We start from the raw sequence: 23,101 nt of genomic DNA on the forward strand, positions 1-23,101 counted from the left end.
GAGAAGTAAACCACATTCAAAAGCCATGGTAGTTAGATGATGAATGTTATCTCTGTGACATTTAAGAGCATCAATGGGCATTCTCCACCAGCCTTCCTAGAAACTCTTAATTTCAGAGATGAAAGCGACCTTAACAAGCTTTCTAGACCTGCTAACTTCACAGATGAAGATAGGTAAAACCCATACAGAAGAGTGGTGTCCCCAAAGTCACTCAGTTGGCTAGTGGTGAGACCAGATCCCAATCACAGACCTCTTGACCCTACTGTATGCTACACCCCACCTCCCATGGGGGGGTGCTCACTACCAAGCAGATTTCTTGAAATAATACAACCTACAATTCGTTGTGCAGTTGTGAAAAGGATTTGATTTTTCCATCCCCAGAACAGAGTTCCAGAGCATGGATGTTGCCATGTCCTGATAGAAAAGTTCATAGAGACTGGTGTTTCCAGAAATAGGGCAATGGAGAAGCCATGGAGAATCCTTCAGCAGGATCAAATTACCAAATAGTTGGATTATTCCTGCTGGTATGAGTTTCCAATTGATGCTGTAACAAATTGCCACAAACTTAGGGCTTAAAACAGAATGAATTTATCATCTTACACTGGACTAAAATCAAGGGGTAGGCAGGGCTGCATTCCTTTCTAAAGGCTCTAGGGGAGAATCCCTTTCCTCACCTTTTCTAGCTTCTTGAGGTGCTAGCCTGCCTTGGCTCATGGCCCGGCCTCAGTCTTCAAAGCCAACATCAGTGAGTGGAGTCCTCTTCTCATTACTTCACTCTTTCCCTTCCTCCACCATCATGGTTCCCTCTGACCGCAGCTGAGAAAGATTTCTTCCATTAAGAGCTCATTGATTAGAATCAGCCCACCTGGATAACCTAGGCGATCTCCCTACTTCAAGGTCCTTAATCTAATCTCAACTATAAAGCCTTCTTTTTCTTTGAAAGTTAACAGGGGCACCTGGGTGGCTCAGTTGGTTAAGTGTCCTACTTTAGCTCAGGTCATCATCTCACAGTTCGTGAGCTTGAGCCCCACATCGGGCTCTGTGCTGACAGCTCAGAGCCTGGAGCCTGCCTCAGATTCTGTGTCTCCTTGTCTCTCTGCCCCTCCCCTACTCATGTTCTGTCTCTCAAAAATAAATGTCTCAAAAAATTTTTTTTTAAAAATGGAAGGTAATATATTCACAGGTTCTGGGGATTAAGCAACAATACCTTGCAAACCGAATAGAGCTGGAATGTTTGTTATAATACCTGAATTAATGAAAACTTCAACTCAGTTTCTCATTTATTGAGTACCTGCTATGTCCAGGGCAGTAGACCAGGTGAAAAGGGGCATAACACTAACATGAATAAAGCAGAGACCTATCCCCATCTGGGAAGGACCACATGATGGGATTCCAGAGATTGAGGCACTATGATAAATACTAACACTATGCCCATAGCTGCACACCTAAGACTAATATAATGCTATATTATATTAGTATAATTAGTATAATTATATTATATATATTATATAATGTTATATATAAAATCTCCTATGCCCTTTGTAGACAGAGGCTTATCCCTCACCTCTAGCTTCTGGTACATCCATTTTCTGTCCCTACAATTTTGCCTTTCTCAGAATGTCACTTAAATGGATCACACGTCCTATGGCTTTTAAGGCTGGCTTTTTTCACTTGGCATAATATATTTGACATTCATCCATGTTGTTGCATGTATCAGTACTTAATCATTTTTTGTTGGTCAGTAGTATTCTATCATGTAAATGAACCAAAGAGTGTTTAAATATACAAAAGTTGAAGGACATTGGGGTTGTTTATAGTTCTTTGGCAATTACAAATAAAGCTTCTATAAATATTACCAAAAAAAAAAAAATGGCCACAGAGATCATTTCTGTCTCGTTGGATCTCACTTTTGAGCCTCACCTAATGGTCATTCTTAGTGCAATGGATTACCCTATCTTTATTTTTGGACATTTAATGCAAGATATATTAGGATTGGTGAGCCTTGAGTCTACATTGCCAGCATGTCAGTGACAATATAATTTCATGTCATTTCAAGCCATGCTGCCATCACTTGTTAACATCCCAGATTCATTTTTCCTCCTCCAGATATTGTTGCTAAAAATTTTACTCATTACTGTGCAAAAGAAAGCAGTCATTAATAGTTATGTTATCTAAATCCTTTTCAAAACAGGAAAAGAATAAGAGAAGGAACAGATTAGGAGTTGAAACTACACAGAAAAAAAAATTATGAATACCAGTTATAATATTCAGCATCAGGAAGCTCCAATATTTTAAATAATTCATCTGATAAGTGATTTTTTCTGTGTGTGGGCACGTGATTTATTTAGTCCACAAACTTTCAGTGGTTGCCTATAGTCTACAAAGTGCTGTGTGGCTGGTGCCGTGGGGGACAGATTGGTGAGTAAGGCATAACTCCAGCTGCTAGTAATAAAGGATGGAGAGACCACCAAAAGAAAAAGTCCTTCACTGTGGGACAACCTTAATGTTCCTATTAGATATAACAGGATTACTTCAGGAACCACTGATTAACTTATTCCAAGTTGATTCACTTTAAGGTTGAAGGAAGGAAAATGTTTATTTTTTCAAGTTTTTATTTAAATTCCAGTTAGTTAGCATAACATACAGTGTAATATTAGTTTCAAATGTATGATTTAGTGATTTTGAAATTTACATACAACACCCGGTACTCATCACAACATGGGTTGGTCCTTTTATAAGGGATAGAAGACAACACAGTTTTATAACCTTTTTTTTTTAAATGTTTATATATTTTTAAGAGAGACAGAGACAGGATGCGAGTGGGTTAGAGGCAGAGAGAGAGGGAGACACAGAATCCGAAGCAGGCTCCAGGCTCTGAGCTGTCAGCACAGAGCCCGACATGGGGCTCAAACTCACAAGCTGTGAGATCATGACCTGAGCCAAAGTCGGACGCTCAACCAACTCAGCCACCTAGGCGCCCCACAGTTTTGTAATTTTGATTATAATTTTGATAGATAACCATTTTTCCTCATGCAGTTTTCATATAAATTATTTGTAAAATCCAAGGACATTTCCCTGGAAAGCTGAAAGAATGTTCTTTCTTACTATTACACCAATAGAGACAGTCCCTAGAAAAGGAGAAGGAAGGAATAGTTGATATTGGCTCTCTGTAAAGTTCTGATATATTTACTAATAACTTGTCAAGTGCTAGATCATGGTCAAGTGTATTTAACTCATTAGGACCTGAAATACCAAAGCTGGTTTCTCTACAGGGGAAGACACATCTAAGAAATACTTTTAAGATTTCCAGTTGTTGAGATCCACATAGAGGTCCCTAGGTCCCTGAGATACATGGGCCAGTGCATCCCCGGCTGGTTCTTAGATCTGGTCAACTAAATAGTATTTTCAGTTAAAAAAAAAAATAATAACACATGTCTTCTTCTAATGTCAGAATTAAAAGTTAAGACGACGAATCTGAAACATAAAATAAAGAGGAATAAAGAGGAAGCTTTAAGTGTTGTTCTTAACTTTAAACACAGGGAAGATGGTACAGAAGTCTTGGCAAAAGGGACTACCATTTCGACTGCTGAAGATGTCCTTGGAGAAAAGAATGTTAGATCATGGAATCATAGATTTTCAGAGCTAGGGAAAGTCTTCAAATGAAGACAGACGTCTTGAGCATGATGGCTTGAGGAACAAACGCAATAGGTTATAAACACAACCGGAACCGAGGGTGTGGAAACTTTGTTAATCCACGACCTGCCTTTATAGATGGATAGCAAAAAAGGGGGGGATTCATTCCTCAGGATACCTCCTCCTACATCTTCCAAATTACAGGTCCTTTGAAGTAAAAAAAAAAAAAAAATACATCTTTTTGATGAACTTTAATTTGGATCACGGTAGCAGCATCTTTCACATTGTGAGAAAATGTTCATTAGTAAATGCGCTTAAAAAGAAATTAGTTTATTCATGGCCTAAACAACTGAATTATGCACTACACATTGGAGGCACCATTTGTAGAATTGTTTTTAATTATGAGACTTTCTTACCCTGCTGTTTGCCTTCGAAGTGATCTACTACTAGGTGCAGAGAATTCCTTACAATTGACTGAACTGGCTCTACATGCCAGAGGGGCAATTCGACTTCTTTTTTTTTTTTTTTTGAATCCTAAACTGGTATGCTCTTATACCAGAAGAATATTCCATTATTTCACTTTTATGTTTTTGCGCTTTAGGAAATTCAGCCAGAACCTGGTTGCTCAGCTTTGGTACTTTGTGAAATGTGTTTACTTTGGGTTGTCTGCCTACCAAATCCGTTGTGGCTACGCAAGGCGAGTCCTTGAAAACTTCCTCACCAAGAGCTACAATTATGTCAACCTCTTCTTGTTTCAAGGGTAAGGAAGGACACTCTGTGTTGTCACAGTCACTCACAGAGGGGAGGCTGGCAATAGAAAGGCACTTGTTTCCTTGGGAAGAAACAGGAAGGTGAAAAAAGGCTGATGTGGCAATTTAGATCATCACAGAACTCATGACTTTTGGCAAAAGACAGATACGCCTCTTGAAATAGCCTTTCTAGGTGTAGTTGCCACACACCTGGTCAGCATAGAGTTCTAGAATTATCCACATGGGTTAATTTTCTATTACTGGATCCTGCATAATTACTGTGCTAACATTTCAGGATGAAAACCAGGGATACACGATCCTTGGGTATTAATGTATTTCTGGGCACAATGGAACAGAAATTCGGCATTTGTGCTATTTGAAGATCCCCTTGGAATTTTGCATATACAATGAGTTCCTCCGTTGAAGAGGGCCATTTATTCCACCTAACGTCAACCTGAACGCCACATGACTTGCTTGTCCCTGGTAGTAAGTTAGCTACTAGACAAGGCCTATCGGCTCTTCCGTGTAAGAATTTCGTTGGTAGTATCTCCTCTCTGTTCCAATGAAGATCATACCACAGCCCGGAAGGTGAGGCTGCTCATGGCACCGCTGGCTCCTTGGTTGTACCAGACCTGGCGACAGGTGACTTAGTCACAGAAGAGGTGTTGAGTGTGCTCGGTCAGTCACTTAGTGGGTTCTCTGTGTATGGCCTGATATTTCTTCAATGGGCTGGATTTGTGTTCACTTGGCAGAGCTGAGTGGCCTAGGGGAGAATTTCCGAGTATAACCCAAGCTGCTCTGAAGAGCCTAGGGTGAACCTAGGTCTCCAGCTGGGAGAAGCTCTGTGTTAGTCAAGAAACAGGGAATAGTTCCTAGGCCAGAGAGGAGCCCACGCCAACCCATTCCCAAATATGAGAACGTAAGGCCAGAATCTTATTAACCTGAGGCAGCTACTCAGTCCACCATCTACTAAGTCTACTGTGTGCCCCCAACCCCATGTCCTGCATCTCTGTCTCCCCTCAGCTTTCACGTATCAGGTGTACAACTTTTCCTAGCTCATTCAACAGCAAAACCCCAGTACTCAATAATCCCGCGACCGACAGATTCTCATAACATAAACACATACACGTTTTAAAATGTAAAATGATGGGTCTTTTTGCAGAAGATATTACCTTAAATGTAGAAAATCCTAAAGAATCAACCGAAACACAGTTGTAAGTAATCAACGAATTCATCGTAAAGTTGCGGGATAGAAAACCAACGTGCAGAAATCAGTGGTGTTTCCATACGCTAAAAACAAAACATCAGAAAAGAAAAAATAAAGAAAACTATCCCATTCATAATAGCACCAGAAAACAATGAAATACTTAGAAATAAATTTAATCGAAGAAATGAAAAGATCTGGGCAATGAAAACCACAAGACTTTGATGAGAGACATGGGAGAGGACACCTTCAAACTTATTTAAAAGGCAATCCTAATTTGTTAAGACCATCAGCAAAAAGAAAAAATAGAAAAAAGAATGGAAAATACTAATTCATACGTTGACTTAGGATGAGAAGCAGTTGTATTCCAAGTTAATTTTACCATAAGGGTCACCTTGAGAATTTTTCCCAAGTCATAGGGGCTAAAACAATAAGGAACTACATGGGCTCCCGGGGTTGGGAGGATGACGGGGGCCACCCCACCACTGCCTCTCTAGCAAGATGTGGTTTCTGGCAGGTTCCGCCTCGTTCCCTTTCTGACTGAGCTGAGGGCTGTGATGGACTGGGTGTGGACAGACACGACCTTGAGCCTCTCCAGCTGGATCTGTGTGGAGGACATCTACGCTCACATATTCATCCTGAAGTGTTGGCGGGAGTCTGAAAAAGTAAGCCAATAAAAATGCCTTACCCCTTTTCGTTTCCCTTCCATCCAGGCTGGGTATAAGATTCATGTGACTCTCTGCAAGCTTTGTGGCCAAATACATGGAGGCAGGGGGCAAAAAGGGTGAGGACCTGTGACTGTCCCGTTGGTTTCCACCCCGGTGGACTTGCGAATTTTGGACTCACTGCTGCCTTAGTCAGCAATGGCATCCAGATGTGTTCTTCTTTTGGCCAGCCTATATTGTAGTTATTTTTAAAAGAAGAAATGATATATTGCTCTGTGACCCCATAATTCTTAAATGGCTCATTTGGGAGCAGAAGGGAATATGGTAGGATGGAGAAAAGTGGGGTCAGGTGGCCTGGACTCAGGCTCACCCTCTGATTCACTCTTTGATGAGCGACGGGACAATATAAGTTCCTTGTGCAAAGGAAATCGAAGTGCAAATATTTGCTTATTCTGTTAGGTTGAATATTGAAGTTTGAATACGGTTACAATTACTGTTATTTATTGGATTTTTTGCAAAAGCTTAACGTCGGAAACAGGAGTCATAACAGCAGTGGCAATGGCTCAACAAGCATTGGCTGAGGTGGTAGAAAGTATCCCTTTTTTGTTTCTCTTCTTGATAATACCCTCCTTGAAAAAGTTCCCTCCAGTGTATATAATTTCTAGTATGTTCTGCTGCTGCTTCTTGGAGTTCCAGTTTCATAATCACGGGTCCCACTGACCTGCAGCTCCTGTATTCGTGGGGTTTGTGAGAGTAAAGGAGGCAGGGCTGGCAGTAAACTTAAAATCTGCTAGCTTGTCCTCATTTGTAAGGAGCAGAGAAGCTGATAAAATGACAGAATATGGCAGATATTCTACCAAAGGGACTTTGAAGGTAACAGTCATGGCGATAAAGCATCCAGAAATCGTGACCAATGAAGAAAAGCGGGAAGAACCAAGAATTGTTCTGTCGGAAGTAGAAAAACAAATGGAAGGAGGCGAAGACAATAGCCGCTTTTAACTATTTGAAATAGTGGGAAATAGGGGGAAAGTTTGAATTTGTCTAGAAGACGCAAGATAACAGAGTTGACACAGGTTGGCAAAAGCTCTAGTAAGCTTCAGTGGCATCTGACGAACTTCCTAACAGTCGAAGCTGCCCCATCACAGACTGGCTGCCTCAGGAGGTGGCTGCTGCCCAGAGGTGTCCACATCTACACCGTCACACAGAAGAGAATTTACATCCTGAAACCTCTGTGCTGGGAAGCGTGGGTCCTAGATCTATTCATTCAGCAGCTTATCATATCAGTTGTCTATTGCTGCTTATCAAACTACATCAAACTTAGTGGTTTAAAAATAACCACCGTTTTGGAGGCACTTGGGTGGTTCAGTTGGTTGAGCCTCTGACTTCGGCTCAGGTCATGTGGGTTCAAGCCCCACATTGGGCTCCCTGCTCTCAGCACAGAGCCCACTTCAGGTCCTCTGTCCCCTGCTCTCTCTGCTCCTCCCCTGCTCGTGCTCTGTCTCTCAAAATAAACAAACTTTAAAAAATCACAACCATTTTCTTTGCTCACAATTCTGCGGGTCGGCAGTTTGGGCTGCATGTCGCTGGACAGACTTGCCCAGGGTCATCCTGTGGCTGCTGTTCCAGAGGGAGCAGGCACGGGCCAGAGAAAGGCCCGAGAGAGAAGTGGTTCAAGAGACAGACAAGTGGAGAAGATAATTTCGGAATAGAGAGGATCTGAACCTCTGTAGATGGTAAGGAAAAGAACAGTAGAAAAAAAGAAAAAGAAAAAGTCTTAGCATCGAAGCCAAAGGATAAAGGTCTGGGTGGGGGGCCTCGGGAAGCGTGGGACCAGAGGTGTGGGTGAATAAGTGAGTAGTGGCAAAGAGGAGTGGCCATCCTACGGGAAGCTGGGGAAAGATGTGGTGAGCCGACTGCACACCACATAGCCTGGCTTCCGCATGAAGTAGACGAACTTATCTGTTGACAGCAGGAGGGAAGGTCGGCATCCTAAAACCCAGAGTCTGTCCACTGAGCACTGGAAACCGTGAGATACTACTTCCTCTGGATGAATGGGAGGGGAGTCCTCAGGTGGGGGTTTCTGAATCAGAGGGCACATTACTGTCCCACATCGATACAGGGCCACCTTTCATGGGAGCAGCTGTGTCTGCCCCATTTGTTAGCTCTTACAAGCTTTTCACTGCTTTTGAGCCAACAGGTGACAACCATCTTTTTTTTTCCAGTTTTTTTTTTAATGTTTATTCATTTTTGAGAGAGGGGAAGAGCCAGAGTGTGAGCGGGGGAGGGGCAGAGAGAGAGAGAGGGAGACACAGAATCTGAAGCAGGCTCCAGGCTCCGAGCTGTCCGCACAGAGCCCAATACGGGGCTGGAACCCAGGAACCCTGAGATCATGACCTGAGCAGAAGTCAGGCACTTAACTGACTGAGCCACCCAGGCGCCCCGACAACCTTCTTAATACTATAGTGAGGAAGTCACAGCCATTGCCCGTCGTCCTTGTGAAGGACAGGGTTTGCTGTGCCCTAGAACACGAAGCATTCCTCCCCACAAAGGGTTTATGATTATTGTTGTCATTTTATCTTCAAGAAACAAAAAGCCTCATCTCAATGTATCACCTTTGGTGATACATGCATCACCTCTACTTAAATATATACTTCTATCTTAGGCTCAGTCGCTGGCTATTTCAGAATAAGAGCCTTTTAAATCACACGTAGTACAATTTGCTAAGGAACTTAGGTGTGTGGGACGTCAGTGTCAGGGGAATCCAGGCGAATCTGGTACGCGGTTTTACTCCATCCCATCAGAGACAGAAACGTTACCAGTGACCATCTCTTGTCCAGTATAAAGCAGAAGAGGAAGCTGCTTTTAAAAGTAAATTTTCTTGGGGCACCTGGGTGGCTCATTCGGTTAAGTGTCCGACTTCGGCTCAGGTCATGATCTGGCGGTTTGTGAGTTCGGGCCCCGTGTCGGGCTCTGTGCCGACGGCTCGGAGCCTGCAGCCTCCTTCAAATTCTGTGTCTCCCTCTCTCTCTTCCCCTCCCCTGCTCGTACTCTGTCTCTCAAAATTAAATAAATGCTAAAAGAAAAAAATTAAGTAACTTTTCTTGGGGATTCTTCCAAGTCGAATGTGCTGTGTTCCAGGGGCTTTATGAACACACTTTATGAAGCCAGAACAATTTCCCAAAAGGCAGAGTGTTGGCATAGGAGCACTCACAAATGCAGGCCACTCGGTCCCAGTCCTCGTTTCCAATGGTTTCCAGGCAGCCACGTCCCAAAACACTTTAGGAAGCTGATTGGAAATGTAGCCTGGAAGGTTATGGAAACTGGGAGACCCAGAAGAGCATTGACTTACCCAGGAAAGGGGTGACAGGCAGTGCAGGACAGGAAGGGGACGGTCCCTTTGAAAGGTGAAGGGGGAAGTAGCCTCAGAGTTAGAGAGAGGTCCAGAGGTGCTGGCCCTGTCCTGCCCCGGGGCTGAGCAGGAGAAGGGGGAGAGCGGAGGGGGAGGTTCTGGGGATTTTAGCAGTGAGCCTCAAAGGGTGGCCTCCAGGAGAGGAACCGATATGGCACCACTACAGTCAGAAGAGACCCAGGCTGTTCTTAGCAGAGAAAAGTCTTGAACCAACAAAACACTTCGCCACCTTGTGCCTGAGCGCTCCTGCGTGAGGATGAGAGGCCGCTTGTCTCAACTTGCCTCCCGGAGAAAAAGATGAAAAAGCAAGCCTGTGTGTGTGTGTGAATATATATCTGAAATTCTCCAATACTGCAGTTTTTCTTTCGCAATAGAAAATTGTAATCAGTGGCCTCAAATTCCAGCGCAAAGATACCGAAATACAGTGCTGGATCTGAACATCGTGCCCTAACTCGGAGCACAGCCACTGAGAGGCACTATCTCCTGAGCACAGAATCCATAATGCTGCCCATATTGGCTCCCGTGCCCCCCCCCCCCCCCGTCCAGCCCCGCCCTATACTTCCAGGCCTGACTTCAGCAATCACGGACGGCCAGGGCCCATAGAGCCATTGTAGCAGTGCTGGCTCCCAGACCTCTGTCCTTGTTGGTCGTTTGTCACATGAGCTCAGCGCCTGCAGGCAGAATGTGGATGAGTTTTCCTTACCTCACCTCTAGTGAAATGAATGGCTGCCTCCGGAGGGATTGTGCCCCCCAGGATAAATCTCACAGCCAGGCTGGGGAGTGGGGGTAACCCCCATATTGTGTGTGCAGCCCAGCTTCAGGGGCTGACCCTGGAAGGCAAAAAGGTCACGGAGAAGCAACATTTAAGCAAGGATTACACGTGCATATCTGAAGCCCTTTTGATTCCGGACAGCAAAGCTGGCTCCTTGCGCCTTGCTTAGGAGCCGTGCTTGGTGGGTCCCTAACAAAGCTGATGGAAGTGATCCCATCCCTCCCAGACGCACTGCTTTTGTAGGAGAGAGCAGGTCCCTCACGTGACGCACACTTCTGCCACCACCCCCACTTCCTGCTGTTCAGCACAGCCCCCGCTGAGGACCCGCGTGGAGTCCTGGCGGCCGAGAGAGAGGGCTCTTCTGATCGTATAGATCTTATTGCAGGGCTTGAACCACACTGCCTTCTGACAACGTGTGTCATGAATGAAGTGAAAATCTTTTTTCCACCCACCAAGAGCAGGTGGTTGATAGGCACAGCTTTGGAATATTCAGGAATTTGCAGTAAAATGTCTTTCTCCTGCATGATCCCTTGAAAGCAGAGGCTTTGTTCAGCAGTATTTGATCCATCGGTCCATAGGTTCATCACCAGCCAAAACCAACACAGTTTTAAGGAGAAAGTCCCTCGGGTCCCATTGGTCCCTCGTGGCACCACCGTGGGGACGTGTTGGGTGCTCCTTAGAGCTTCACATCACTACTTAATTTCCTAGAGTGACCTGAGCGAACTGAGCAGAATCAGGACTCAGTCGGGTCCTGCGGCAAGAGCGCGCACCCCTCCTCCCCGACCCAGACCCCGCCTGCTTGTCGGGGCCAGAAGCCTGAGCCCGGTGTGACCCCTCTGTTGCAGAGATACCCGCAGCCCCGGGGGCAGAAGAAGAAGAAAGTGGTGAAGTATGGCATGGGAGGCATGATCATCGTTCTGCTCATCTGCATTGTCTGGTTTCCCCTTCTCTTCATGTCCTTGATCAAATCTGTGGCGGGGGTCATCAACCAGCCCCTGGACGTCTCGGTCACAATCACCCTGGGAGGGTACCAGGTAACCGCTGTGCACCTCCCCCAGGGCTCACTCACCTGCCGGCGCCTTTCCCAATAAACAGCCACAGGATGTGGAGTTAGCTTTGGTGCTCCAGATTCCTCCCTACATTTCGGCTGGTCAGCAAAGACGTGATGTATGAGATAAGTAAAGCACCGAGGACAGTGAAAGAATCGTTTTGTTCTGGTTGGGTAATCACTTCAAAAAGAGATCTCTGAGGCCAGCTGCCCTCGGGTACCCGGGGGGGGGGGGGGGGGGCGATAACACGGCGGAAATATTGTTCTTTGAACCCAGGATGCAGAGGCGGGCCTTGGAGGGCTAACGGCACCTTGTTTCTTTGTTTTCCAGCCTATTTTCACAATGAGTGCACAGCAAAGCCAGTTGAAAGTTATGGATCAGCCCAAGTTTAATAAATTTATGAAAGCTTTTTCTAGGGACACTGTAAGTAAATGCATGTAGTAGATCTCTGTGAAGACCTTCTAGACGAAAGGTGAGCTCACGGCTTGTCATTTTGTTCACTCCTCTGTCATGGCCTGTGGTGGTGGGAGGGACTTTTCAGGGGTTACCAGGGGTCCGCAGCGCATTTCTGGCCACTGGCCCCTTCGATACTCTGAGCCATTATGTCCGTATCATTGGATATGTGTTAATAAACGTAATTGTAATTCGGGACATTTTAATGTAAGCTTAACAGATAGGTCCTCTTTCATATTTTTAATTTTTTTTTAATTGTAGTAGATACTGACCCCTTTGATGGGTAGGTCTAATCTGAGAATCTATATCAAGGGAGTCATTCAAAATGTTGGAAAAGCTCTATGCAGGCCTTGCTTGTGCTGGCATTCTCTGCATTAGTAAAAGCTGGAAGCCACTGAGGGCTTCATAACTAGGGACCGGTTAAATAAGTTATGGCAAATGTATCAAGTGAATTTGATAGGCACCGGCTGCCCTAGGGCGGTCGGCGTGGGAGAAGGGGACCACCACTTTTCATTTTATTTACATGCTATGTCTTCTGAATGTTTTCCGAGCAGCGTCTTTCATAATACAAAATAGTCATTGCAGAGACTCTGCATGGCGTGAACATTTCTCAAGATAAAACCTAAGTGAAAAAGGACACACATTCCTATTTTTTAAATTAAAACAAATCAAATCTACATTTCCTGCCATATATCACGGCGGTGATGCCCTGGTGGTTAAGTTGCGGCTGATGTATTCTCTTCCCTACCTTACAAACTTTTAATCACATGATAAATTGAGCTTTCAGAATTAAAATCTGCTTTACAAATAATACTTTGTATTTAAAGAAAATGATTAGGCACACAGATGCTTATCTCCTTTATAAAATTATCAGCCTCTAATGCACACTGCCAAAACTAATCTTGAGGGATGTGCAGCTATGAAGACAGGACCAGGATATTGTGGGTGGATTAAATTTGACTGGGTGGTGAGAGGGAGCACCCCAATAGTTGATGCATTTCCTTCTTAATGGGGAGGAAAAGGACACCAAGTCATCTGTCTTTTCTTTATTGATGAGTTGGGATGATCCCATAGCTGTATTGGTGCAGCAACATCACCAAGATTGCTCCGTGGCAGTCGGGCTGCCCATCCCTGTGGGGAGGGGAACAGAATAGTGCAATTGAGCATGAAGACCATGCACTGTAAAAATTGCCCTTCCTTACTAAGAATTCCCCTTCATGTAGCCAGTTACAAAGAACAGTAATCAGTAATCACTTTATTTGTACATCACCACAGGGGGCACATGGGTGGCTCAGTCCGTTGGGCGTCCGACTTCGGCTCAGGTTATGATCTCAAGGTTGGTGGGTTCGAGCCCCACGTCGGGCTCTGTGCTGACAGCTCAGAGCCTGGAGCCTGCTTCAGATTCTGCCTCCCTCTCTCTCTGCCCCTCCCCTGCTCGTGCTGTGTCTCTCTCTCAAAACTAAATAAACATTTTTGAAAAATTTTTATTTGTACATCCCCATATATATGATCTATTTATGCATGTGTATTTGTGCGCATACAGGGTGCTATGCAATTTCTGGAAAATTATGAAAAAGAAGACATAACTGTAGCAGAACTGGAAGGAAACTCAAATTCTTTGTGGACCATCAGCCCTCCCAGTAAGCAGAAAATGATAAGCGAACTCATGGACCCCAATAGTAGCTTCTCTGTTGTTTTTTCATGGAGTATTCAGAGGTAGTTACTGTATTTCCATGCATAATTTCCCCTTTCCCCCCAATCTAAACTCGGGGTGGGGGTGGGTGGATAGAAGTAAAGAAAAAGTCGATGGATGTGGTGTATAGCTGACATTACACTTTGGGAACGTTCACTCGATGCTACAGCTAACATCTGTGTTTACTAAATAACAGTTTGCCTAGGAATCTCTGACAAAAATAAGAACTTCTTAGTTTTCCTTTTTTCTACTCACTCCAGTTTTTAAAGAGAGGCTGGCAGTGAGTTTTGTGAATGAGAGAGAGAGAGAGGTAAAGCAAAAAGAAAAAGTGTCATGACTTATAAAATGAAATGGTCTGGATGATTGTAAGATTTCCCTGAAAGGTGGACATTTGGTCTTAGCAATAAGGAATTGGCAGTCTCGGGAACCCGAATTCTCACTCGAATCCCTCCAAGGTAGGGAGGTCCTGTCAGATCTTTTCTCGAAGCAGGAGATGTGAGAGCAGCCTGGGAGTCCCAAGATGGGAGAGCTGAGAGAGATTCCTTCTTACCCAACCTGAGCTCATGGCCAGCGCGTGGCCACTACTGCACTTGTTGATCTCTGTTAAGTTTGTATTTAAACTCAGTTAACACACAGTGTAATATTAGTTTCAGCTGTACAGCATAGGGATTCTTCACTTCCATACAACACCCGGTGCACCTCACAAGTGCCCTCCTTAATCCCCATCACCTATTTCACCCATCCCCCCACCCACCTCCCCTCTGGTAACCGTCGGTTTGTTCTCTGTGGCTAAGAGTCCCTTTCCTGGTTTGCCTCTCTCTTTTTTTCCCCTTTGCTCACTTGTTTTGTTTCTTAAATCCTGCACATGTGCGAAATCATATGGTATTTTTCTTTCTCTGACAGACTTATTTTGCTTAACATAATACTCTCTAGCTCCATCCATGTCTGTGCAAATGACAAGATTTCATTCCTTTTTACCGCTGAGTAATATTCCACACACACACACACACACACACACACACACACACACACCCCACATCTTCCTTATCCATTCATGAGCATGTCTTAAGAAAAGTTCTTGCATTCAGAAGCCCAATGTGTTAGTGAAGCAATCGGGGAACCTCAACACAATACACTAGTTGGTTGGCTTAGTGTTTGTTTGTTTGTATTTGTCATAGTCTTGTGATTCAGGATTCTATGCCAGCAGTCAAGTGACAGGTTCATTGGGTTCATGGTTCCTGGCTTCTAGGATAAAATTAAGAAAAAATTCTGACAGGTACAGAAGAAGGCTTCTCCAATCTAAAGTGAACTTACAAGGAAACAGTAAAGAAATCTCTGAAAGGGGGCTGTTCAGAATTGAAAGAACTCTTTCTTTCATCTTATTTTCTCCTTTAGAACATCCCAAATTCCTCACATGAAATCCTGTACTGCCAAAATTCACTTTCTAGCCTTTTCTTTGAAGAGCTACCAAAATAATAATAATAATAATAAATAACAATATTAAAGATCAACTCTTGATGGAACATTCTTTAAAAGCATGGATTCTATTAGTCACCATGGAGACTAACCTCACTAGATTAATAAAAAAAAAAGTGTTTCAGAAACTCATTATCAGAGCATCAAGACGGTTTCTCTTCTAGTCAACAGACTCTGCCCTCTCACCTGCCATCTGTTTTAAAGGTGTTTGTGGCCTCCCCGGGCTTTACTAACTTGGTTGTCTGAGAAGCTGGACGTAAAGGTGAGGTGGACAGAAAAGGTTGGGGGTGACAGTTGTGGATCCAAGGAAGACTTGGTGAGATTAATAAAATGAAGAGTCAAGTGAATTTTTGAACGTCTCTTCTAGACTTCCAAGTAATCACTGACATTGAGCCTTTTTATTTCTCTTCACAGAAACATGAGTTTGGGTGCAAAGGCAGAAATTGCAACCGATAAGCTTTCTTTTCCTCTTAAAAATACCACACGAGGGGCGCCTGGGTGGCTCAGTCGGTTGAGCATCCGACTTCGGCTCAGGTCATGATCTCACAGTTTGTGAGTTCGAGCCCCACGTCGGGCTCTGTGCTGACGGCTCAGAGCCTGGAGCCTGTCTCCGATTCTGTGTCTCCCTCTCTCTCTGCCCTTCCCCTGCTCATGCCCTGTCTCTCTCTGTCTCAAAAATAAATAAACATTAAAAAAAAAAAAATACCACATGAGAACATATAGCTAAAATGATAGCCGGCAACAACACGGAAAGTTCAAGAACACCGGTGTAAGTGATTGCTCCTGTTAATTAGCTTTAATAGATGGACATGTCTGGTACAAAATCTGCATCTGCAAACTCACGTATACCAGAAATGCAACTTTCTTCAGTAACTCAAGTCAATCTCTACTTGGAGGCTTCATTGTGTTACATTAAGGCAGCTCTGTTTTCTTTCCCCGGTACTCTGTCCACCTAGCCTTGGGAGTACTGACCTTGTTCCTGGGTAGCAAACTTTGCTCTTATCTGACCATAATCACCAAAAGCCAGAAAAAGCCCCTGGGATACCCCTCCTCTACTATGACCCCCTGGCCTGGGGTCAATGAATGGATGGGAGATGAGGGGAAGATAAGGGGTAAAAGGAAATTTGGGGGGGGGATCTACATCTTAATATATTCTCCTGCCGTATAAGTACTCCACTTCAAACAGATATAAGCTGTGATGTCTAGATTCTAAGCAGGAGGGAGAAAAAATGCTATTGGTGTAAAACCACTAAATAAAGTATTCCAGACGTCCACCAGCCAATGCCTAGTTCTGACCTCCAGTCTGCCTTGGGCCCAATTTATTGCAGTGAATATAAGCCGCCACTATGCAGTCCTCAGACGTGCTCCCTACGACAGCCTTTGTTAATCACTAAAGTTGAAGGAACCTCAAAGACTGTCAGTTCCTCCCCCATTATTTCATGAGAGAACAGGCAGGCCTAGAAAGTCACAGCGACCTGCTCAGGTCACTTAGCTTGTCCTTGGCAGAGGGAGGGTTAGGTCCAGGCCACTAGTTCTCTCCTCAAGCCTCAGTCTTGTCACTAGATAGATTCATGCCGTCCACTTGATTATAGATATATCTAGAGAGAGAGAGTACAGACCTAGATCCTAGCAAGAAAGACAGTCCCTTGCTTCAGAAACAGTCACAGTCATGGAAAATCTCTGTAGCAGTTTTCAAGTCATAAACTGCTCATGTACAGAGTTTACTTGAGTATTCGAATAGAAACAGGTAAAATTTTTTTGGCTTCAGAGAATTCTAGTTATAATGGAACCCATAAATTGCGATGACATCATATTGTATACATATACAAAGATTCACCATTATCGTTTGATATGAGGTCAAAGTAGCAACAAAAAAATCAATTTTATGTGGGTAAAACAACTAAAACTTAATTACGCTTCCCCTCCTTTTTTTTTTTTTTTAACATACAGGACTATAGAAAAGATCTACCCATATTACATGAAAGCACCTAGTGATTTGAATTCAAAACCTATAAAGCAACTTTTGTCTGGTAAGGCTGAGAAGGAATTATTTCAGAACTTTTTTTTAACCTTCTTTTATTCAACTTCTACAGTTTGCATTTTCAACCTTTCTCGAGCTTCTTTCCAGTTTTCTGTCTCTGTGAGACAGAGCTTATAGGAAGCATGAGACTCCCAGCTGCGTTCCACAGCCAGAAGGAATCAGTCAGTCACCAGAAGCCATATTCTTCATTGTTTTCATTGATACAGAACTTGATGGGCTTAAATCCACATTTAGTGCCTTAGTCTGTTTACTTGTTTCTATTAACGTCCATATCTTGGGCAGAAAATGGCCTCATGCAGTATTAAATATGAAGGCCCCGGGGCGCCTGGGTGGCGCAGTCGGTTAAGCGTCCGACTTCAGCCAGGTCACGATCTCGTGGTCCGTGAGTTCGAGCCCCGCGTCAGGCTCTGGGCTGATGGCTCGGAGCCTGGAGCCTGTTTCCGATTCTGTGTCTCCCTCTCTCTCTGCCCCTCCCCCGTTCATGCTCTGTCTCTCTCTGTCCCAAAAATAAATAAAATAAACGTTGAAAAAAAAAAAATTTAAATATGAAGGCCCCACGATAAGAACAATAAAAAAGTAGCAGGAAATGTGTGTGATTCAGCCCAAGGGTCGTTAAGTATCAACAGTAGTCTCTAGGGACTGTATTTACCCCAAATAACAGAGATGGTAGTAAGATGATGATATGGAATTCTTAAGCATTAATTATGAAGCATTGTTTGCTTCATCAGTTGCCTGGACCAGAACAGATGGGTATGGATGGTAAAAGTATAAGGACAATGTGGTATATATCCAAGTCACATTCATTCCTTTGCCAACATGGGTTGCTCATTGTCACCAGGCAGTATGCCAGGCACTGGAGACGGGGTTCTCCATGGTTCATGTTTAGCTGGAAAGATGGGGATTGCGTAGGTAAACAGGTAGACGCCCCCATGGAGATCTCAAGAAGTAGAGGCAGCATAGAGGTTCCGAAGACAAGGGTGGGCAGGCCCCCACATCTCTGTGCATTTCTTCCTCATGAGGTTCAGCCTGTGAAGTCCCCCTTCCCCACACCACAGGTCTTGGTGTTCTCAGGTCCTGCCGACACAACAACTTCTCTGATTAGCTTTACTGAGTTCTCTCTGATCTTTACCATAAGGCCTATTTAGCATACGTTGGTGGTTATCACCAGTTTACAAAGGGGGAACCAAGGCCCAGTGTGTGAATTACTCAGCAAAGGTTATACAACCAGTACGTGGACAAACTAGATCCAAACATGGGCCAGATGTCCCCCTTCAGAACTCTCTAGACTTCAGAACCAAGGTTCTTTTTCTTCCTGAGCATTCTCAGTGGTTCACATTCTTCTTGAGGAGGGGTTTCTTTATCTTTATGAGTCTCCTGCCTCACTCTCCATCCATCCATCCATCCATCCATCCGTCCATCCAATAGACTTACATTGCCACACACTGTCCTAGATTCCTTTGATCTAGGAATTTAGCAGGAAATAATGCAGCCACGGCCCCCACCCTCACAGAGTTTATAGTCCACCACCATGATTCTCAGTGGAGGCCATATTATCATTGGCCGTGGTGGTATTTTCTTAGAAAGGCCTACACAGAGATCTCCAAGCTTTCTGTTGGCCCTTTTACTGTTCTTCCATATTCACCCTAAGCTCCAACACAAGCAATCATTAACCACACATCATGGGTTTTCAGAACTTTCCTGAGCTTCAGGCCATCAATCCTTGCAGAAATAACCTCCTCTCGCTCTCCATCTCCACTTTACTGATGTTCTCAGCAAAATTCAACTCAGAAGTCATGTCATCTGGGAAGCCCTCATGGATCCTACCAACCAGAATTGTTCTCTCCTTGTCAGCACAGGTCTAATAGTGGTTGCCACGTGCCCATAAGTTGTGCTCATGTACATGGCCTGTTCCCATTGAGATATGGAATTGTGCTGTATTCAACTCTGTAACCCCTGATCACCTAACAGAGGGCCTTCCTCCCAGAAGACACTCAATAAATGCTAGTAATATGATTGGATTAGTCAAGTCAATAAAGAGTCAGTGATCTGGGTTTTTAAATGTCTAACTAGTTGCTTGGAATTATTAGCAAAGAAATATACTCATGTATATTAAGCACGTGTGATACTCACGTATATATCACGTATATATCACGTGGGTCTTATGCACACCTGCGGCCCACTTTTCTTTCTCCACTCACACTGTTAACATGTGCCCTACTCATCCTGGCATCACACGCTACGGATAGTGGTAATCAGGTTCTGCCATCTGACAATTGTTTGTGTGCATTGAATCTTAATATGCTTATGCTAACTTGGTTTCATTTTTCTCGTCTTGCAGAAAATAACTTCATGAATATCACCATTATTTTGTCCAGAGACAATACAACTAAATCTAACAGTGAGTGGTGGGTTCTCAACCTGACTGGAAACAGAATATACAATCAGCACGCTCAGGCCTTGGAACTGGTGGTCTTCAATGACAAAGTCAGCCCGCCCAGTCTGGGGTTCCTGGCTGGCTATGGGTAAGGATGCATTTCAATTAGCAGTCACAAGAGCCTACTTCTGTGTCATATAAAGTTGATGGGAAGCTTTGTACCTTCCTAAAATTCTTGAACTTAACAGCTGCAGTGTTAAAATTCATAGATCATTGGCCCTTCAAGAACCAGAGTCCCAAAGAAGTCAAAATGCCTTGGGTGAACAACACCATTAAGGACAGGACTAGAAGTCATAGTTCTGGTTTCTTGACTCCACGTCTTCCTGTTACGTTTGATGTAATTCAATGTTTAAACTTAGAAATTGGTGTAGGGTTATCTCTTTTCCATATAGATTGCCTTCTAACCTCAGCAGATGCTCAGTCAAGCATCGCAATTTTGGACATGGTCCAATGTCCAAAATGGTCTGATGCTATCATTTCACCGTGTTCTGATGCTTACATTCTAAGACACACGCATCCCCTACAAGACATGAAAGTCTGTTAAGAAGTCAATGTCTATGCAGAATTATAGTATTAAAATAAATAGCTAGGTGCAGAAAAGTATATATAGTACAATTGCATTTCTATCAAGTATATTATGTGGTTTCTTTATATAATATTTGCAGTAAAAACCCCTGAAGTTCATGCATGAGACTACTAGCATTGGTTGTTTCCAGAATTGAGATTTTTTTGACACTTTTATTTTTCAAGTCTTAAAGCACTGTAATGTATAAAGTGTGTTTACACAAGGAATATGAATTACCTTTAAAAAAATTTTTTTCTTAATGTTTATTATTTTTGAGAGAGAGAGAGAGCCAGAGAGCAAGCAGGGAAGGGGCAGAGAGAGAGGCAAACACAGAATCGGAAGCAGGCTCCAGGCTCTGAGCTGTCAGCACAGAGCCCTATGCAGGGCTTGAACTCACAGGCCGCGAGATCATGACCTGAGCTGAAGTCGGCTGCTTACCCAACTGAGCCACCCAGGTGCCCCTGAATTACCTTTTTAATAAACAGAGTAAATGTTTTCACCAAAGGGAAAAACTCTAGAGAAATTTTGTTATTTTTTTCTTTTAGACGTGTTCTATTAACTGTGTTTAACTGGTAGATACAATTTCTAGCTACCTTTTCTTTTTTTTTTTCCCCAGTATCATGGGATTGTATGCTTCGGTTGTCCTTGTGATTGGGAAGTTTGTCCGTGAATTCTTCAGTGGGATTTCTCACTCCATCATGTTTGAAGAGCTTCCAAATGTGGACCGAATTCTGAAGTTGTGCACAGATATTTTTTTAGTTCGAGAGACAGGGGAACTGGAACTCGAGGAAGATCTCTATGCCAAATTAATATTCCTGTACCGCTCACCAGAAACCATGATCAAATGGACTAGAGAAAAAACAAATTGATGCTTTAAGACACAGACTGCAGATCAAATTAACATTTGAATTTTTAAAAAAGCACAATATCCTCATAAGAGCTAAGCATTTCTAGTTGGATGGAAATGGTTTCTCTTCTGACAGGCGGTCAAAAGGAGCTGACTTCCTTCTGCAGTCTAAGCTACCTTGTAAATGAAGGCGCTGTTGAAAATGTTATTTGTAATTCCATTTCTCCAAAATCAGGGCTATTTGTTTTATGATATAGTCAACAGTGTCTTGCATTCTGATTGACGATGCAAAGGAATCATTTATGGGTCTCCTCCCTCAGAGAAACAGGAGAGAAGAAGGGAAAAGGAAAGTTGCCCATGGTTTTCTGGGCGGAGCCCGCACACTTCCTGAAGAGATGCTCTAGTTCAGTAGGCCGCACCCTGTTGCCAACGGGGAAGCTGCTGTGGGGAGAACAGATGGGCCTCAGCACGCCCCGAAAACACGCAACAGCAATAGGAGGCTGAAACTCCTGAAGAGATTTCTGGGGCGGGGGGGGGGACAAGAGAGGGAGCCAAAGACCCATGAAGATACCAGTGGACGAACGAGCCTCATTCTAAGCAAAAAGTTAACATTAGTGACACTCTTACTGCCTTATCTTAACTGAAGACTAGTAAAAAAAAAAAAAAAAAAAAAAAAAATCTTTCCATTAAACACCAGTGACTTCTCAGGAAAAAAGAAAAAAAGCAGCAAAACAAAAATGGGGACACCGGTTTTGTCGAGGCCCAGCAAATGACTCGCCTCAGTGGTGGCTGTTATGCTTCAGAGTTCGGCTCCTCCTCAGACACAGGCTCCAGGTAGAATGATGAAAATGGCGCCCAGCTGGGTGTGGAAATCTCTGACTCTGTAACTCTTTCCCAGCTGAGGTCACGAGCGCCCTTCTACCTTTTTCCCCTCCCTCAACACGCTTTTTCCCATTTCGATGATTTAAGGCAATGGTTTTTTCCAGTATGTGACATTTTCCTTCCTGTTTTTCAGGTATATCGAAGAGTTTACATATTCCAATTCACATTTTTACATCTGAGACGGGTTTTTTAAGTTCATAGTTATGGAAGAAATATGTATATTGAGCTTGGGGAAATAAAAAAAAACGGCCTTTTCTTAAATTATTATTATTGGTAATACAACCTCTTCATTAAATAACAATGTAGCATGAAAATTTATGATTGAAATGTAGTTTTCATTCTGTATTAAAATACAGTTTCTGAGGAGTCATTCAATGGACTAGAACGTGTCCAAAAAAATGATCCTATGTAGTCTGGGTTCAGGACTGACTTAAAATAAAGCACATCTTGCAAAGCCATTTCAAGAATAGTCTTCATTCTGCCTCCTTTGCGTGAAGTAGGAAAGAATTACTATTTTCAATACTGTGTACAAGGAGTTTAAAAAAATCATGGTAAGGGAATATGGAGCTTTAAAAAAAACCAGAGATCAGACGGTGTTCGGTGTCTTCTAGAGAACTGGTGCATATTTTTCTTCAGGCGGGAAAGCCAGCGTACTTCCCACCCTGTGGCAATCAGCTCCTCCAGCCGTCGTAGCAGTAAACTCAGACCACAAACTGTGGCCCACACTCGGATTTCCCAACAACACGAAGGATCATTGTGCGTATTCCGGGTTGTGAACTCTTTCTCTGGAAACAGGGCAGCTCGAGGGAGTTTCCAGAGAACAAGTTATGACACATTCAGGAAAGAGGAGAAGTAGGAAATCCTCCCGAGAAGAAAGTGGAAAGTCAAACTATACCAGAATGGTAATGCTCTTCAAGAGAGCAATTTCCAGGGTTCAAGAAGAAGCTTCCTGTATGTGTGGGGGGAGGGGGGGGATAGAAGGAAATATAAAAGATAGAAATAAAGGATTGTAGAAAGGAGGCGCTTCCTCCGGGGAGGCATGTGCTAGAGTGGAAATGGCAGACAACGAGGAGGTCCGCAGGCCTGGCCAGGCCACCGTTGGGCAGGGAACCCCCGGGCCAGCAGGCCCTGTCCCCTCTCAGCCCCACGTATCTGACACATGAAGGGATCGTCGTACTGTAGCCAGCCACGTTCCAAGCCCCGGCCCGGCGGACGCTCCTTGTGAAAAT

The 23,101-nt window shown here is 43.8% G+C and overlaps 1 protein-coding gene across 1 annotated transcript; it reads left to right on the forward strand.

Annotated features, from left to right (window-relative positions):
• Window positions 1-39: 39 nt before the first annotated feature.
• Window positions 40-21,517, forward strand: LOC125148641 (piezo-type mechanosensitive ion channel component 2-like). The gene is made up of 11 exons (XM_047826661.1): window positions 40-173; window positions 4,193-4,393; window positions 6,104-6,251; window positions 11,278-11,466; window positions 11,812-11,904; window positions 13,478-13,650; window positions 15,518-15,591; window positions 15,818-15,872; window positions 17,054-17,133; window positions 19,483-19,666; window positions 20,760-21,517. Exons 1-11 carry the CDS (start codon window positions 40-42, stop codon window positions 21,010-21,012), a joined length of 1,584 nt encoding a protein of 527 aa, XP_047682617.1. The 3' UTR covers window positions 21,013-21,517.
• The last annotated feature ends 1,584 nt before the right edge of the window (window positions 21,518-23,101 follow it).

Source organism: Prionailurus viverrinus, chromosome D3 (assembly GCF_022837055.1).
Source record: "Prionailurus viverrinus isolate Anna chromosome D3, UM_Priviv_1.0, whole genome shotgun sequence".
Taxonomy (NCBI): domain Eukaryota; kingdom Metazoa; phylum Chordata; class Mammalia; order Carnivora; family Felidae; genus Prionailurus; species Prionailurus viverrinus.